This window comes from Antechinus flavipes, chromosome 1 (assembly GCF_016432865.1).
Source record: "Antechinus flavipes isolate AdamAnt ecotype Samford, QLD, Australia chromosome 1, AdamAnt_v2, whole genome shotgun sequence".
In the NCBI taxonomy this organism is placed as follows: domain Eukaryota; kingdom Metazoa; phylum Chordata; class Mammalia; order Dasyuromorphia; family Dasyuridae; genus Antechinus; species Antechinus flavipes.
Window position 1 is genome coordinate 678196331 of NC_067398.1, and position 13558 is coordinate 678209888.

A 13558-nucleotide genomic window follows, 5' to 3' on the forward strand; every position below is an offset into this window, starting at 1 on the left:
CCAAATTCATTTGGGACAAAGGCATGGAGATCTCAGCTTCTGGAGATGCGATGCTTCATGCTGATAAGGGGTATAGAGCTGTCCCTGCCTAGTGGGGTCCAGACTGAGGAAGGAAGGCACATGACTTGAAAATGATAGCATCCAGGGGGTGCTGTCAGAATTAGTGAATCAGTGGTATGCAGGTTGAACAACAGTTGAAAGTTCATAGCTTGGAGTCTGGAGGAAACAAATCTCACAAGTAGATTGAGCACAAAAAACCCCCAAAAAACAAAAGTGGAGTTAATATGGGGATTACTAGGAACAGTAACCAGGAATCCCCCACCCAGAGGAAGACTGGGGAGCTATTTGAAACTATGACAAATGTCTTTCATCCAGACAGCTTTTCCTAGGATAAATACTAAAGGACATTTCCCCCCAAATCCCCTGCTTTTGTCACCTCAAAGGAGTAGGGGTAATGGGTAGAATAGTGGCAATATACACAGTGAAAAGAGTGTTCAGGTGGCCTAGGGTGCAAGTGCCATAATGTCTAAAAGTAGAGAGGATGACATGCAGAGTGGAGACAATAATTAATCTTAAATGGTTTGATCTCCTTTAGTGAAAACTTTTGAGCATTTTCAGTCTTACAAGGGAAAGCTTTTACCCAATTGGTAAAGGTGACAACAAAAATTAGAGAGAAGATGGTGTATGTGTATATGTGTAAAATATATCTGCCAGTTCTCCCCTGGGTACGTACCCCTCCTCTGGATGGGCTTCAGGAGAAGGGGGGATTTTAAAGCCCTTTCAGGATTAACTTGGGCACAAACCGGGCAGGCCTGACAGACCTGTTTAATTGTTTCTCCTAGCTTGTGACCAGTGAAAATAGGTTTCACAAGGGATTGGAGAGCATTTTTTCCCAAGTGAGTAGCTTGGTGTGGGCCAAAGAGAAGTTTCCACTGGCTGGCTTTGGGATTAGAAGTTGGCCTGAAGGTGTTTAAAACCATCCATAAGGAGAAAGCATGCACCCCTCTTTCTTTAGCAAAGGGTTTGTTCCTGGAATGTATATGAGAGTGTAGGAATTGGGGAATTAAGGTGCCACGGTCAGAGGCAAACAGTTAGCAGCACAGGCAGCTGAATCTGCAAGCCTGTTTCCCATGACCTGAAATGAATCCCTCTTCTGGGGTCCCTTACAAAACATAACAGAAATCTCTCTAGGTCCATGGACAACTTGCAATAATTGTAGAATTTCCCCTGCACATTTAATGGGAGAATTATTTAGTTATCCCTGATGTCAAAAGTCCCCTTTCTTTCCCTATAGCCCCATGAGCATGCAAAACATGAAAGGCACATTTGGAGTCAGTATAGACGTTCACTCTCATTCCTTTACCTAATTCTAAAATTCTGTGAGGGCAAAAATGCTCTGAACCCTCTGGGGGGGTGGGGTTAGAACCTCCAAAGGCTGGCCTAGGGTAAGCTTGGAGCCTTCCTCAATTAGAAGGGTTGTGGCAGCCCATGCTCTAAGGCAGGAGGGTCCCCTCGAGTTTCTTTAAGAAGTAAGGAAGGAAAAAAAAAAGAGAAGTAAGGAAGGGGTCTGGGATAGGGTTCCAGAGACTGAGTCAAGACCCCTAGGACCTGGCCCTGCCTTCCATCAACATATAGAGAATAAAAAGTTTTAGATAGGGCTAAGGCTGATCCAGCCAAGCCCAGAAAAGCATGCAGCTGTTTCTTTGAGAAAGGTTCAGGGAGTGGTAAGATTGCTTCCTCTGTGAGCAGAAAGGACATAGGAGTTAATAAATGGCCCAAATAATTAACAGACAATTAATAGGCAATGTGGGCCACAATTAATAGGCAATGTGGGTCTTTAGACAAAGAAACTTCATTGTTCTGGGAGGCCTGGAAGTTAAGGATTTTTATGTGTATCCTGAAAAACTTCTCTGGTTGACTGCAGATCAAGATAATCAACTACATATTGGACAGCCAGTACTTGTCCAAATATGTGGGGGATGTCCTAGAAGCCCTGAGCTACCTCCATGTTTTGGATATAACTGCCCATGTTAATTGGTGGGGACTGTTGAGTCTTTATATAATAGTATGCAAAAGAAAGCATCTTTAAGATCTAAGGCAGAAAACCATTGTGTCCCCTGGGATACTTGTACTGGGCTCGTGGTTTCTACTGACCATTTGCTCTGATTATAGGAATTTGCTATGAGAGGAGAAAGCAGGGACATATGGTGGTAATAGCATCAAACCAGGTTCTTCAAGCTTCAGTCTAAGAGCACATACACGACAGGATAAAGCATCCTTAGCTCTGCTTGATAACCAATCATCCAGTAACAATTCCATCTCATAGCCAGACTCGGGAACAATGAGGTGGGAAACAAAGAAACAGAATTGGGAAACTGAGTCGGAAGGATCCCACCTTGAGCAGAGACTAAGGTTGTCCTCTCAACTCTTGACCAGATAAAACATCCACCTGTGACAGTTCAGAAAGGCATCCCTCTGAGTAACTTATGGCATTTCTTTCGAATGGTGGGTTACTGATTTAATGATCAGACAATCAAATTCAAAATTCAAAAGAATATCAGTTATAGTCCCAAGGGATTTTATCTCTAATAGCAAATTCTACTAATCACAGCTTAGGGCTAAATACATTATTTTATTGATAGATTGATTTTTGCTGAGGCAATCAGGGTTAAGTGATTTACCCAGGGTCACATAACTATAGGAGTATCTAAGACCAAATTTGAACTCAAGTCCTCCTGACTTCAGGGCTTGTGTTCTATCTACTGTAGCCCTAACTGCCCCTAAATACATTATTTTAAAAAGTTTGTCAGGACTTATACACACATGGGAGATTTTAACATGTTTTTCTATTTCTTGAATTTAAACTCATCTTGGTGCAAAAGAGCAATCATTAAACAAGCTGATAGAATTCTAGTAAACACATTACATGTTTAGAAACTATACATTCTAAATAGGCTCAATTTTCAGGGCTGATGACCTTGCTTATCCTGATGGTTTCAAGAAAACTGGCAAGCTTACAAATTAAGGGGAGTTGATAGAGATCCCACAGAAGGAGCTGAGCTTGCTGTTGTCCACCCCAACTATTCTTAATGTTTTCATGGATGTGCCCCACTCTATTAGGGGCAGAAAAAGTATTTGCATACCTCATATTTGGAGGTGACCTGATGAAGCTTTCATCTCATCACTCTTGTTCCACACACAGTAATCAACAATTTTAGGTTTAACATGATAACAATAACTCCAAAGAACTTAGTTAACAACTTTAGAATTTTTCTAATAGCCAAATAGTCACCTTAAATAAGTTTCCCCTTTGTTTTAGGGAGAAAACAAGACACTTCTTAGAATCAAGATAAAACAGATTTTAAAACTGACTTAACTTTAGTTAATAAGATTCCTAAATTCTAATAGAATATTCCAGAAAAATTGAATTGCCATTTGGTTATTTTCCAATTCACACAAACCATTGTCTTCTAGGAGCCAGGAAAAGGTTAAGGTGCCAGGTTTTTTTTTTTTTGTTTTTTTTTTTACGATAGGGCCCTCAGAAGACTGACTCTAGAGAACTCAAAAGCACACTTGTTTGTTGCCAGAATTTTAAAAGTAGTAGTAGCAAACTGCTTTTCTGTTTTCCTAAAATTCCCAAACTCTTAAATCTTCTATTAATACTATCAGTGCAAATAGATTACAATTTCCTTTAGAGGGCTTTGATTAAAGCTCCTTTAAAATTGCTTTTACTGTCATATCTCAAATAACAAATTTCACTGAACTAAATATATTTTTCCTCTTTCTAACCCCTTTATTATCCATGCATCCTTGCTGCAGTCAGGGAAGGAGGGAAGCAGGAAGAGAAATTAGACTCTTTCCTTTATGCACTATCCTCCTAGTCTTGGGAGGTAATTTCCAAATTACTTTACACACACAGAGAAATATAATAATTTGCCATAAATTATAGAGCTAATATATTTCTGCAACTGAAATCGAATGGTGGGCTTACCAAATGCAGAGGCTGACTGGCTTTTTCACTTCACATTGCCATGATAAGTGATGTCAGGGGTACCCAGATTCTTCTACAACAGTTGCTGGATAAAACCTGCTGAAGGTTGGGGTGACGGGTGCCAGGATCTCCCTTTCATGGTAGTTTCAGTAGTCATGGCTTAGGGAATGTTGACCATGGAGCCTGACCAACACTTCATCCCCATTCCTCCAATCTGGGCTGGAGAGGTGTTTGGGTTCCCATGGCTGTTACTGCTTCTCCTATTTCTATAGGTGAGACAGAATTTAGCATTTTTTAGATCTATTTCTGAGATATGAGAGGAGTTAGCAAAGGGACTTGAGCTATATCTATCTTCTTAGCAACCCTCACAACTGAGATACACTCAGGATTCCAGGGAGTGGAGTGGAGACGCTCCCTTGAATACCTTCTGGGGTGCTTTCCCAAAGGAGTAGAAGAGGACTCTGGATAAGATAGGAATCAAGGAAGGGTTAGAAAAACTTTCTATTTATCTTTTTTTCTTTTTCTTTTCTTTCAGAATGGGGTAAATTCATGAAATTATCCCCAATGTTTCAAGATTTTTTCTTGCAGTCTTAAAATTCCTAATTGCCATACTTCTTGATTATTGCTCTCAAAACTTTGAGAATCTGCTAAGATGTTATTTTAATTTTAATTGGCTAACTTTATTTCTGTAGCCCCCAGCTTAGCCAGAGCTAAGGTCCACAGGAAAAAGTTAGGCTCTTTCCCTTTTTGAGGGGGGAGTCAAGGATGTTAAGAAATCTTTCCCAGTGTTCTAACTACAGAATAGTTTTTTTCTTGCTGGTTGCATTTTAAACCTTTCCAGGTACAGAATTCAGTTCATAGAACAAACATGACACAGACATTCTGCACAGAGACACAGATACAGACAAAAATGACATGTCCCATCTTTGCCAAAAACCATCCCATAGCACTTCACCTCCTCTGGCATCCCAGAGAAGGTGGAAGGAACTTTGTTGAAAATTGCAAGAATTTCCAAATGGGCATCTCCAGTCAAGGAAAATTTGCTGAGCTTAGAACTCATGATGACTCAGACAAGCCTTCTCCCAGTTGCTTGGGGTATCTCAGCTATAGGATTGAGGGGGAAAAATGATGGGATTACCTTAACAAGGAGGGAATCAATCTGGGGAGACCAGACTCTCCCCATACAGGCCACCAAATGTTAAGGCTCGAAGGGGGTCCCAAAAGGTTGGGGTCACAAATTGGTAACATATAAAGTATCTCAAAAGAATTTGCAGACTTGAACCCATCTCCAGGTCAAGGGGCAAAGTTTATTGTAACTGTAACACCAATTCAAATGGGCTAATTTCCAAAAGAATTGTCCTAATAATTGTCCTAATTGCTGCTAATTTTATGGATTATACAGGTATTATATTTGAGAGGTGGTCTATTCATTATTGTCTCAGGAACTTGGTTATTACTGGTCAACAGATTATCTATCTGACAGTAATGTTTGTAGGACTATTCTAAGGCAGGAAGACTTTGGAATCACTGAGAGACAGATTGTCAGAACAACAGCACTCTAAGGGCAGAGGGCCTCAGGATCCTTGATCTATCTTCCCTAAAATCTAAGGGAAGAAATAATATATTTTTAAGTCAGGAAATTTTTATAATAGATAGTTAGAACAATAGCACTCTAAGGTCATAATGCTTTATTCTAAAGCCAGAAAACTTTAGAATCATTGACAGATTGTTAGAATAGAAGTACTCTAAGGTCAGGGGGTTTTAAAATTATTGCTATATTTTCCCCCTAGAAGCAGTATCCTGTCAGAGAAGAACAGGAGAAGGAAGAGTTGGAATGGAAGTGTTGATAAAGCATGTTCAAACTTTCCTGTCTGTCTTTAGCAGTCCCATTCTCCCAGCCCCATAAGATTTAGCTCTGGTCTCAGTTTTCTTTGGATTTAGGATTGAGTTGACTCCAAAAAACTACAACTCAATCACTGAGTAGTCGAATAGGGACCTTGTCTTCAATGTCCCAGAAAGACTCTAATGTGCATCTAAAAATACTCCCATGATATTGTGCTCCAGTGGGTTCCACTGAGATAGTAGGATATAATTTAAAGAGAATCCTGAACCTAGAGTCAGGAGATTTTGTTTGAAATCCAAATCACAACCTTTATTAGCTTTGTGATCTCTCACAAATCACTTAAACTCTCTAAGCCTCAGTTTCTTTACCTGTCAAATAGGAGTCATAATGCTTATTATGTCTCCAGGTTGTTATAAGGAAGGGCTTTGTATTCTTGTCATAGAACATTGGTGTTGGTTGTTTTTATCATTATCGTTCTTATTTGTAATATTCCCCAAGGTCTATTCCTTGGCCCTTTACTAATCTAACTATATACACTTTTAAAATGCTCTTCCAAAATAGAGCTTTAAGTTTCTCTTTGTACTGAAGATTCCCTTCACCTGGGCTCCCATCCTGGAAGTCATCTCTAATTCCTCCCCCTATTTCCCCTTTATCCAGTTAGTCGCATGGATTGTTCTGAAGAGTTAGATGCAAGACACATCCCTTCTTCATTGCCAATAGCATCTTACTGTGGTCTCAATTCTCATGGATTGCTGCATCAATTTCCAAACTGGTTTTTCTATCTCTAGGCTTTCTCCCCCGCTCCAACCCATTTCACATATACTCAAATCAATTCTTACAAGCATTTTTAAATCACTACTCCAGCCACTATTTTAAATGATGGAAATACAAAGAAAAAGTGAAAAACAATTCCCACCCTCAAGAAGCTCACCTGATCGTAGGACAAAGACATTTACACGAACTTACATAAAAATATATTCAGAGTTATCAAAGGTAACCTATGAGGGGAAGGCATTAGTCATTGGAGAGAGCAAGAAAGACCTCCAACTGAAGGTGGCTGAGCCCTGAAAATAAGGGATATAAAAAGCAGAGGTGAAAGATGGAACTCGAGGCATGTGGATGCTTTCTTCAACCCCCAGTGCATAGGCACAGAGGAAGAAAGTATTGATTCACAATTTTCAGCTTAATGATGAAGAAAAAATATCTAGAACTATGCTGCTTTTTTTAGTGACTTTAGGGCATAATTTATTTCTGAGTGACTCAAATCAGAAAAGTTGGAAGTTTTTGCACAATGTACTTCACTAATGAGGAAACTCATATGCATAAAAGAAGCATCCTTTTCAGTCTTTCTAATGCTGGTATATTTTCTCCTTGACACTTGCCTGCTCAAAGATAAAATGTCATCTTCATAGTCAAATATATTATTTTTGGTCACTTGAATTACAAATGTAAATACTCCTTCCAGAACAGCAGATCTCTACTTATCGATGATTTCTTAACCTGGATAATCATCTATATATTCCATAGAAGATCTATTCAATGCACTGGAGGCTCTTCTTAGATCTTTTAACACTCTGTGGGCTGAAATGCAGCACCAAAATTATTCATCTGCCATCACACTCTCTTGCTATGTGACTAACATACACGTCAATCTCAGACAATCATACACGTCTTGGATGATATACTTACTGCCACATCTTGTGGGTGAGTCATCATGGGCAACATGCTGCAGCCTAATTATCTCCACCATATATCTCCCCATTGTCATGTATCTACAAAAATTGTATTGTTCCATCATAGCATCACTCTTGTAAGGCAATAGACTTTTGCATCGTGGAATAGTTTGGGATCATTAAAAAGTATTTTATAATTCCCCAGAAGCAATCCAGATGACTTCTATTTGATCCAGAGTACAACTCAGTCATCACATAATATTAATACACTCATCTTCTCTAAATCTTGATTTTTACCATGGTATATATACTTCAGAACAAATAAAACCCACCTGCTCTAGAACATGACTCATTCAAACATAGCAACCTTAAAGCTATACTCGTATTCAAGGTACTTTGGGTGTGTGTGGGGGGTGTAAAGCATCTTTTCACAGCAAAGCTCATGAGCTATTTCCTATATAATGCTTTTTTCTGCTTCTTCAGTTGATTGTAGCTACTTAGTGACTTCTTTGGTGCAGGATAGTGGTTACAGTTCTTTGGAAGCCTAGGCCATGGCTACAAAGCAATTTCAATCTCTTTATGAATCAAATCCATAGCATCATCATAGGCATTAATAACTTTTATCTACACGAATACATGAAGACCTAGTGCTGATAATGTATGGATATGTCTTGGTGAATGCTCGTTGTTATCATCTCTCCTGGAAGTATTGAAGTATATGTGTGAGTCTTGGCTCTCTGAGTGACTGTAAGCTCCATCAATTCAGGGGTAACCATGTCTTCATCCATCTAAATAATGTGATGCATTGGAATCAGCATTCAGAAGACCTGGCTTTCGATTGTCAGCTCTTATAGAACCTGTTACCTAAGTTATCCCCAGCTTCTGCTCACAGGCCTCATGAGTGAGAATCCATTGCTTTTGGAGGCAGTTCCTTCCAGTTGGGGATCACTTTCGCTGGCAGAAAGGTGGCTCCCACACATTAAGCTTAAAATTTACCTCTATAACTTTTACTCATTGCTCCTACTCCTGTTCTAGAATGAATCCAATCTCACTTTTCAGTGATAGCCTTTCAAGTACAGGAAAAGGGCTAGATTTTGATCCTACTCCAAGTCTCCGCTTCTATAGCTAAATATCCCCAGTCCTTTAAACCAATATGGAGTGGATGTAAAAAGTCTTTCACTATTCAGGGGCTCTTCTCTCAATTCCTTCTGATTTATTCTCAAATCTTTCTGACCAATATTGAGCATAATGCTCCACATGGGGACTATTATACTTTGCATAGCATTTCTAAACTATTTACTTACAATGTTCAGGCACTGTGCTAAGGGATTTACAATTAACCTCCTTTTGATCATCCTGACAATTCTGGAAGGTAGGGTACTATAACTGTCCCCATATTACAGCTAAGTTAATTGAGGCAAGCAAGTAACTTGCCTAGGATCACACAGCAAATTAGTGTTTGAATCTAGATTGGAATTGAGGTCTTCCAGGCTCTAAGGCTGGTGCTCTGTCCATTGTACCTTAAAATACTATACAAAAGGTATCTAAAATGATTATTATTATATTACTATTTTAAACTCTATGAGGGCAATGACCACATCTTATCTAAACTTTGTATTTACCCCAATGTTTGCCACAGTCTACATTAATATGTCAGAGATGGTAGGTTGTATCTTATCTATAAATTAGTTTTCAATATTTGCCTGGAGATCAGAATGGTTCCCAAACTAGTACATGTCAGAGATAAAATCAAGTCTTCCTGACTCCAAGTTCAGTCCTTGACCCAGTACAGCTTGCTGCTCCTCCACTCTGTACATAAGAGGCAGTAGACAAGTGTTGGCTCAATTGGAAATCTGGACATCTTTTTCCCTCCCTTCCTGTAGCCATAGAACCCAGCCTGAAGCCTTTCACACTGAACTTCACCATCACCAACCTCCGCTATTCAGCAGACATGGGACACCAGAACTCAGTCAAATTCAACATTACAGACACTGTTATGCAGCATCTGGTGAGATTGCCCACCTCCAGCTCTTTTTGCCGTCTGCCCTCATATCCGGATCACCCCCCTGACATACTTTTGTTTTTTTCCTTTTTTCCCCCACCAGCTTGGCCCCTTGTTCAAAAACAGCAGCATTGGTTCCCTGTACTCTGGATGCAAAGTGACTGAACTGAGGTGAGGCTGCTAAACTTGGGACTTGTGGATAACTTCCCTGGGAAGATGCTCGGGGTTTGAGACAGATTCCAAACAAAGATTTCTTCTCTACACATTGGCTCACAAATTCTGTTCCCTCTAGTTTTGCAATGTCCACGTTTAAATATAGCCTTTCTCCCTTCTCCCCCAGCCCTCCAGGGAAAGGTTTGTTTGCAATTTCTATCTAGACCCAGTTCTATTATTATCATTCATCCATCCAAGTGTCCATCCATCTATTCCATCCATCTTATTCATCCATCTATTCATCCATCCCTCCATCCACCCATCTTTTCATTCACCAGCATTTCTTTTTAGCACTAACTATATTATGGCCACAACGTCAGGTGCTGGAATAAATAAGCAAAACAGAAACAACCTCTGCCATCTCAAAGCAGACCTTGTCCTCAAGATGCTTACAGTCTTTTGGGGAAAAGCAAAGGAGTCACTCCATTGTAATCTGAGCAAAATTTTGGCTATGCCTTGAATACTTACTTTGTTCTTTTGTCTCCAATAGCATCGGAGTCAAAAAAGCTGAGTTCAGATTCCAGCCTAAAAATATATGAACTTTGTGAACTTGGACAAGTAACTTTGACTCCTTATCTTTGTTCATCTATAAGATAGAGAAGATAATATTCACAACCATCTTTTTTAAAAAGTTGCTTTAAAGAAACTGTATAAATATGTATACATATATTGTATTTAACATATACTTTAATATATTTAACATGTAATGGACAACCTGCCATCTAGGGGAGGAGGTGGGGGGAAGGAGGGAAAAGTTGGAAGAGAAGGTTTTGCAAGGGTCAGTGTTAAAAAATTACCCATGCATATGTTTTGTAAATAAAAAGCTATAATAATAATTTTTAAAAGTTGCTTTAAGCAAGCACTTTGCATTGTACTGCTTTTCTTACTTTAAAAATATTGAATTATATTGTTTTCCATATTTCCAGATTTATCAATAGTGTCTTCCTTCCTAGGTCTGTAAAGAAAGGATCACAGACAGGTGTGGATGCTGTCTGCACCTATCGCCAGTTTCCCAGCAGCACTGGTTTGGATGCCAAGCAGGTTTTCCATGAGCTGAGCGACCAAACTCGTGGCATCCGGAAATTGGGCCCCTACTCCCTGGATAAGGACAGTCTCTATCTCAATGGTAAGCAGTCTAATGGAGAGAAGGCGCGTACCTCTTATACCTGCCTTTGTTTCTTTCCTTCCTCATAAGTTTTAATCTGAAAATTAGTGTTTTCTTCTGACTTTCCTATTAGAAATAAGGCTTTAATCACATACAGAACTTCAGAAGGTAGACAGACAGATTCTAGCCCATATCTATTCCCTTAAGGAGCCATTTTCTCAAAGCTTTTTGCTTTGTTCCCACCTGATAGCCACTATAGAGCTCTGTCCTTGGTTCTATGCTCTCTGACATTTTTATTAATGCCTTGGGAAAGAAGCATAGCTGGCAGGTAATTATAGATGCCATGAGACTAGGAGAGAAAAAATATGTTGGGAGGAACCAGAATCCAGAAAGTTGAGATAATGTGACATATTTAACAAGGTAAAATTTAATGGGAATGCATGTAAAATTCCACGTAAGTATAGAATAGGGAAAACATAAGTAGGTGACAATTTCTGGGAAGATATCCTGGAGGTCTAATTGAACTACTGGCTAATAGTAATTATGCACCAGCCAAAAAATCACTGTGAAAGACTGTATAATACAGTGGGAATGTACTGGATATGGAGTCAGGGGATCTGGATTCAGATTCTGGCCCTGCTACTTATGCCTCTATGACTCCTATAACCCGAAGCTGGCTTTTCTTAGTGATTTGGGGACTGGTCTTGGAGCCAACAAGATCTTGTTCAAATCTTGCTTTAGACACTTACTAGCCAAGTGACCCTGAGCAAAATCCTCATAATAATGATAATTACCTAATGACAAATCATTGATCAAATCAAGTTTCCTCATCTGGAGAAGGAAAGGGTGCATTAGACAATCTCTGAGGTATCTTCCAGCTCTATATTTATGATCCTAAGCTCCTCATTAAGCCAGGAAAGTGGGGAGAGTAGCTTGAACTCTATTTTCCATTATTTCAGACACTTAGTGTCTCTGTCATACTGCAGAGCTTCCTATTCTTACTTCATGCCAGAGAATTAGGGCTTTCCGATAAGAAATGGTGTCTCAAATGATCAGGTGCAGTAGATTGGATCCTTTTAAATTTATTTTTTCATTCTGAGCATTCCTTTTTTTTTCTTCTGCCATTTGGTTTCATTCCTCTCATTTGTCCACCTTTTGGTTCCAGGTTATAATGAACGTGGTCCAGTCTTACCCAGTCCAGTCTTATCCAGTGTTGGTAAGTATGTTGACACTTCAATCTCATTTTAATCCTGGGCCATCTGGGAGCCATGAAACTCATTCCCCTCTTGATATTTGGACTTTGGTCCCAATATAATAGCTTGAAGTGATCATGGCCTTTGCCCAAGTCTCTTTGCCCTTTACTCTGCAGCTATTCAGATTTTTAGAAAGAATCCAAGAAGTTCTAAGAAAAAAAATATAAGAAATATATTTAGTAGGCTTTGGGAAGTAATGAGGAAGATGGAGGCCCACAAATGGAAGCTAAATGACCACTTGTCAGGGATATTATAAAGTGTGGGTGTTCTTCAACTAGATGTGCTCTGAGCATCTTTTCAGCTCTGATATTATATGACTTGGTGATTCTGTGAAGAAAAGACTCCAGTTAAGGGAAAGGGGGCTCAAGATCTTTTCCGTCCCTCTTGCCCTAGAATTATGCTCTTATGTCCAATAGTTCTACTTCCTTTGTTAGACACTGAGTGGTGATGACTTTGCTATTTTCACAATTAATAAAATACTCAGCAAACATTTATTAAGCTCCATCTATGTATCAACCATCGTGCTAGATGCTGGGGGTGGGGTACAGAGTCAAAAAGTGAAGAGATCTTTTTTCTCTAAAAGGCTTTACATCTATTGTGGGGGGATGACATGTATATATTTATGTATACATGTGTATAGACATATACATATACATATATGTATATGTAGGATCAATTTTTAAATCAATTCGAGGTTTTTAGGAGGGTGATAGCAGTTTGGGGGCAATTAGAAAGGGTTTTCTGTAGAGCATAATACTTGATTTGTGTCTTAAAGGCAGAAAGACATTCTATGAGACTAAGATGAGGAGGAGTGCATTCTAGGCATGGTATAGGGCCAGTGAAAAAGAATGGAGATGAGGGATAAAGTACTTTGTGTGATCAACAGGGAGAAGGTCAGTTTGGCTAGATCACAGAGATTGGGAAGGAGAGTTTGGTATCATGAGGGTAGAATAAAGTAAGTCATGATTAGGTTGTTAAGGATGTAAGTTGGACATTTAACATGTATTGGACTACCTGCCATCTAGGGGAGGGGATGGAGGAAAGAGAGGATAATTTGGAACAGAAGGTTTGCAATAGTCAGTGTTGAAAAATTACCCATGCATATGTTTTGTAAATAAAAAGCTTTAATTTTTAAAAAAGGATATAGGTTGGTTCTGGAGTTGGAATATCTTATCTCTTACATCTACTTCCAGTGCGATTTGAATAAGTAGATCATTTGAACTCTGTGGTTAGTTTCTTTTTCAACAAAATGAGGGGGTTGAACTAGATGGACGTTGAGGCCCCATCTTGCTTCAGATCTTCTTATATTTGATTTTAGAAATGATAGAGAACCATTAGAGTTTGTTGAGTAGGAGAATACGGTCAGATCTGCACTTAAGGGAAGATTTGGTGAGGTCAGAAATACTGACAGGAGACTTGGAATCTCAGCTCCATGGGATAAAGTATCGGGAGGATGGTTCATGGAATACTTCTATCAA

At 39.3% G+C, this 13558-nt stretch overlaps 1 protein-coding gene across 1 annotated transcript in view; it reads left to right on the top strand.

Annotated features, from left to right (window-relative positions):
* Positions 1 to 13558, top strand: part of LOC127545277 (mucin-16-like) — a 112692-nt gene that overhangs the window by 41777 nt on the left and 57357 nt on the right. Inside the window, exons 40-43 of the mRNA XM_051972449.1 lie at positions 9391 to 9515; positions 9613 to 9680; positions 10676 to 10848; positions 11993 to 12043. Of these exons, the coding sequence (XP_051828409.1) occupies positions 9391 to 9515; positions 9613 to 9680; positions 10676 to 10848; positions 11993 to 12043 (417 nt within the window). The remainder of the gene's footprint in view (positions 1 to 9390; positions 9516 to 9612; positions 9681 to 10675; positions 10849 to 11992; positions 12044 to 13558) is intronic.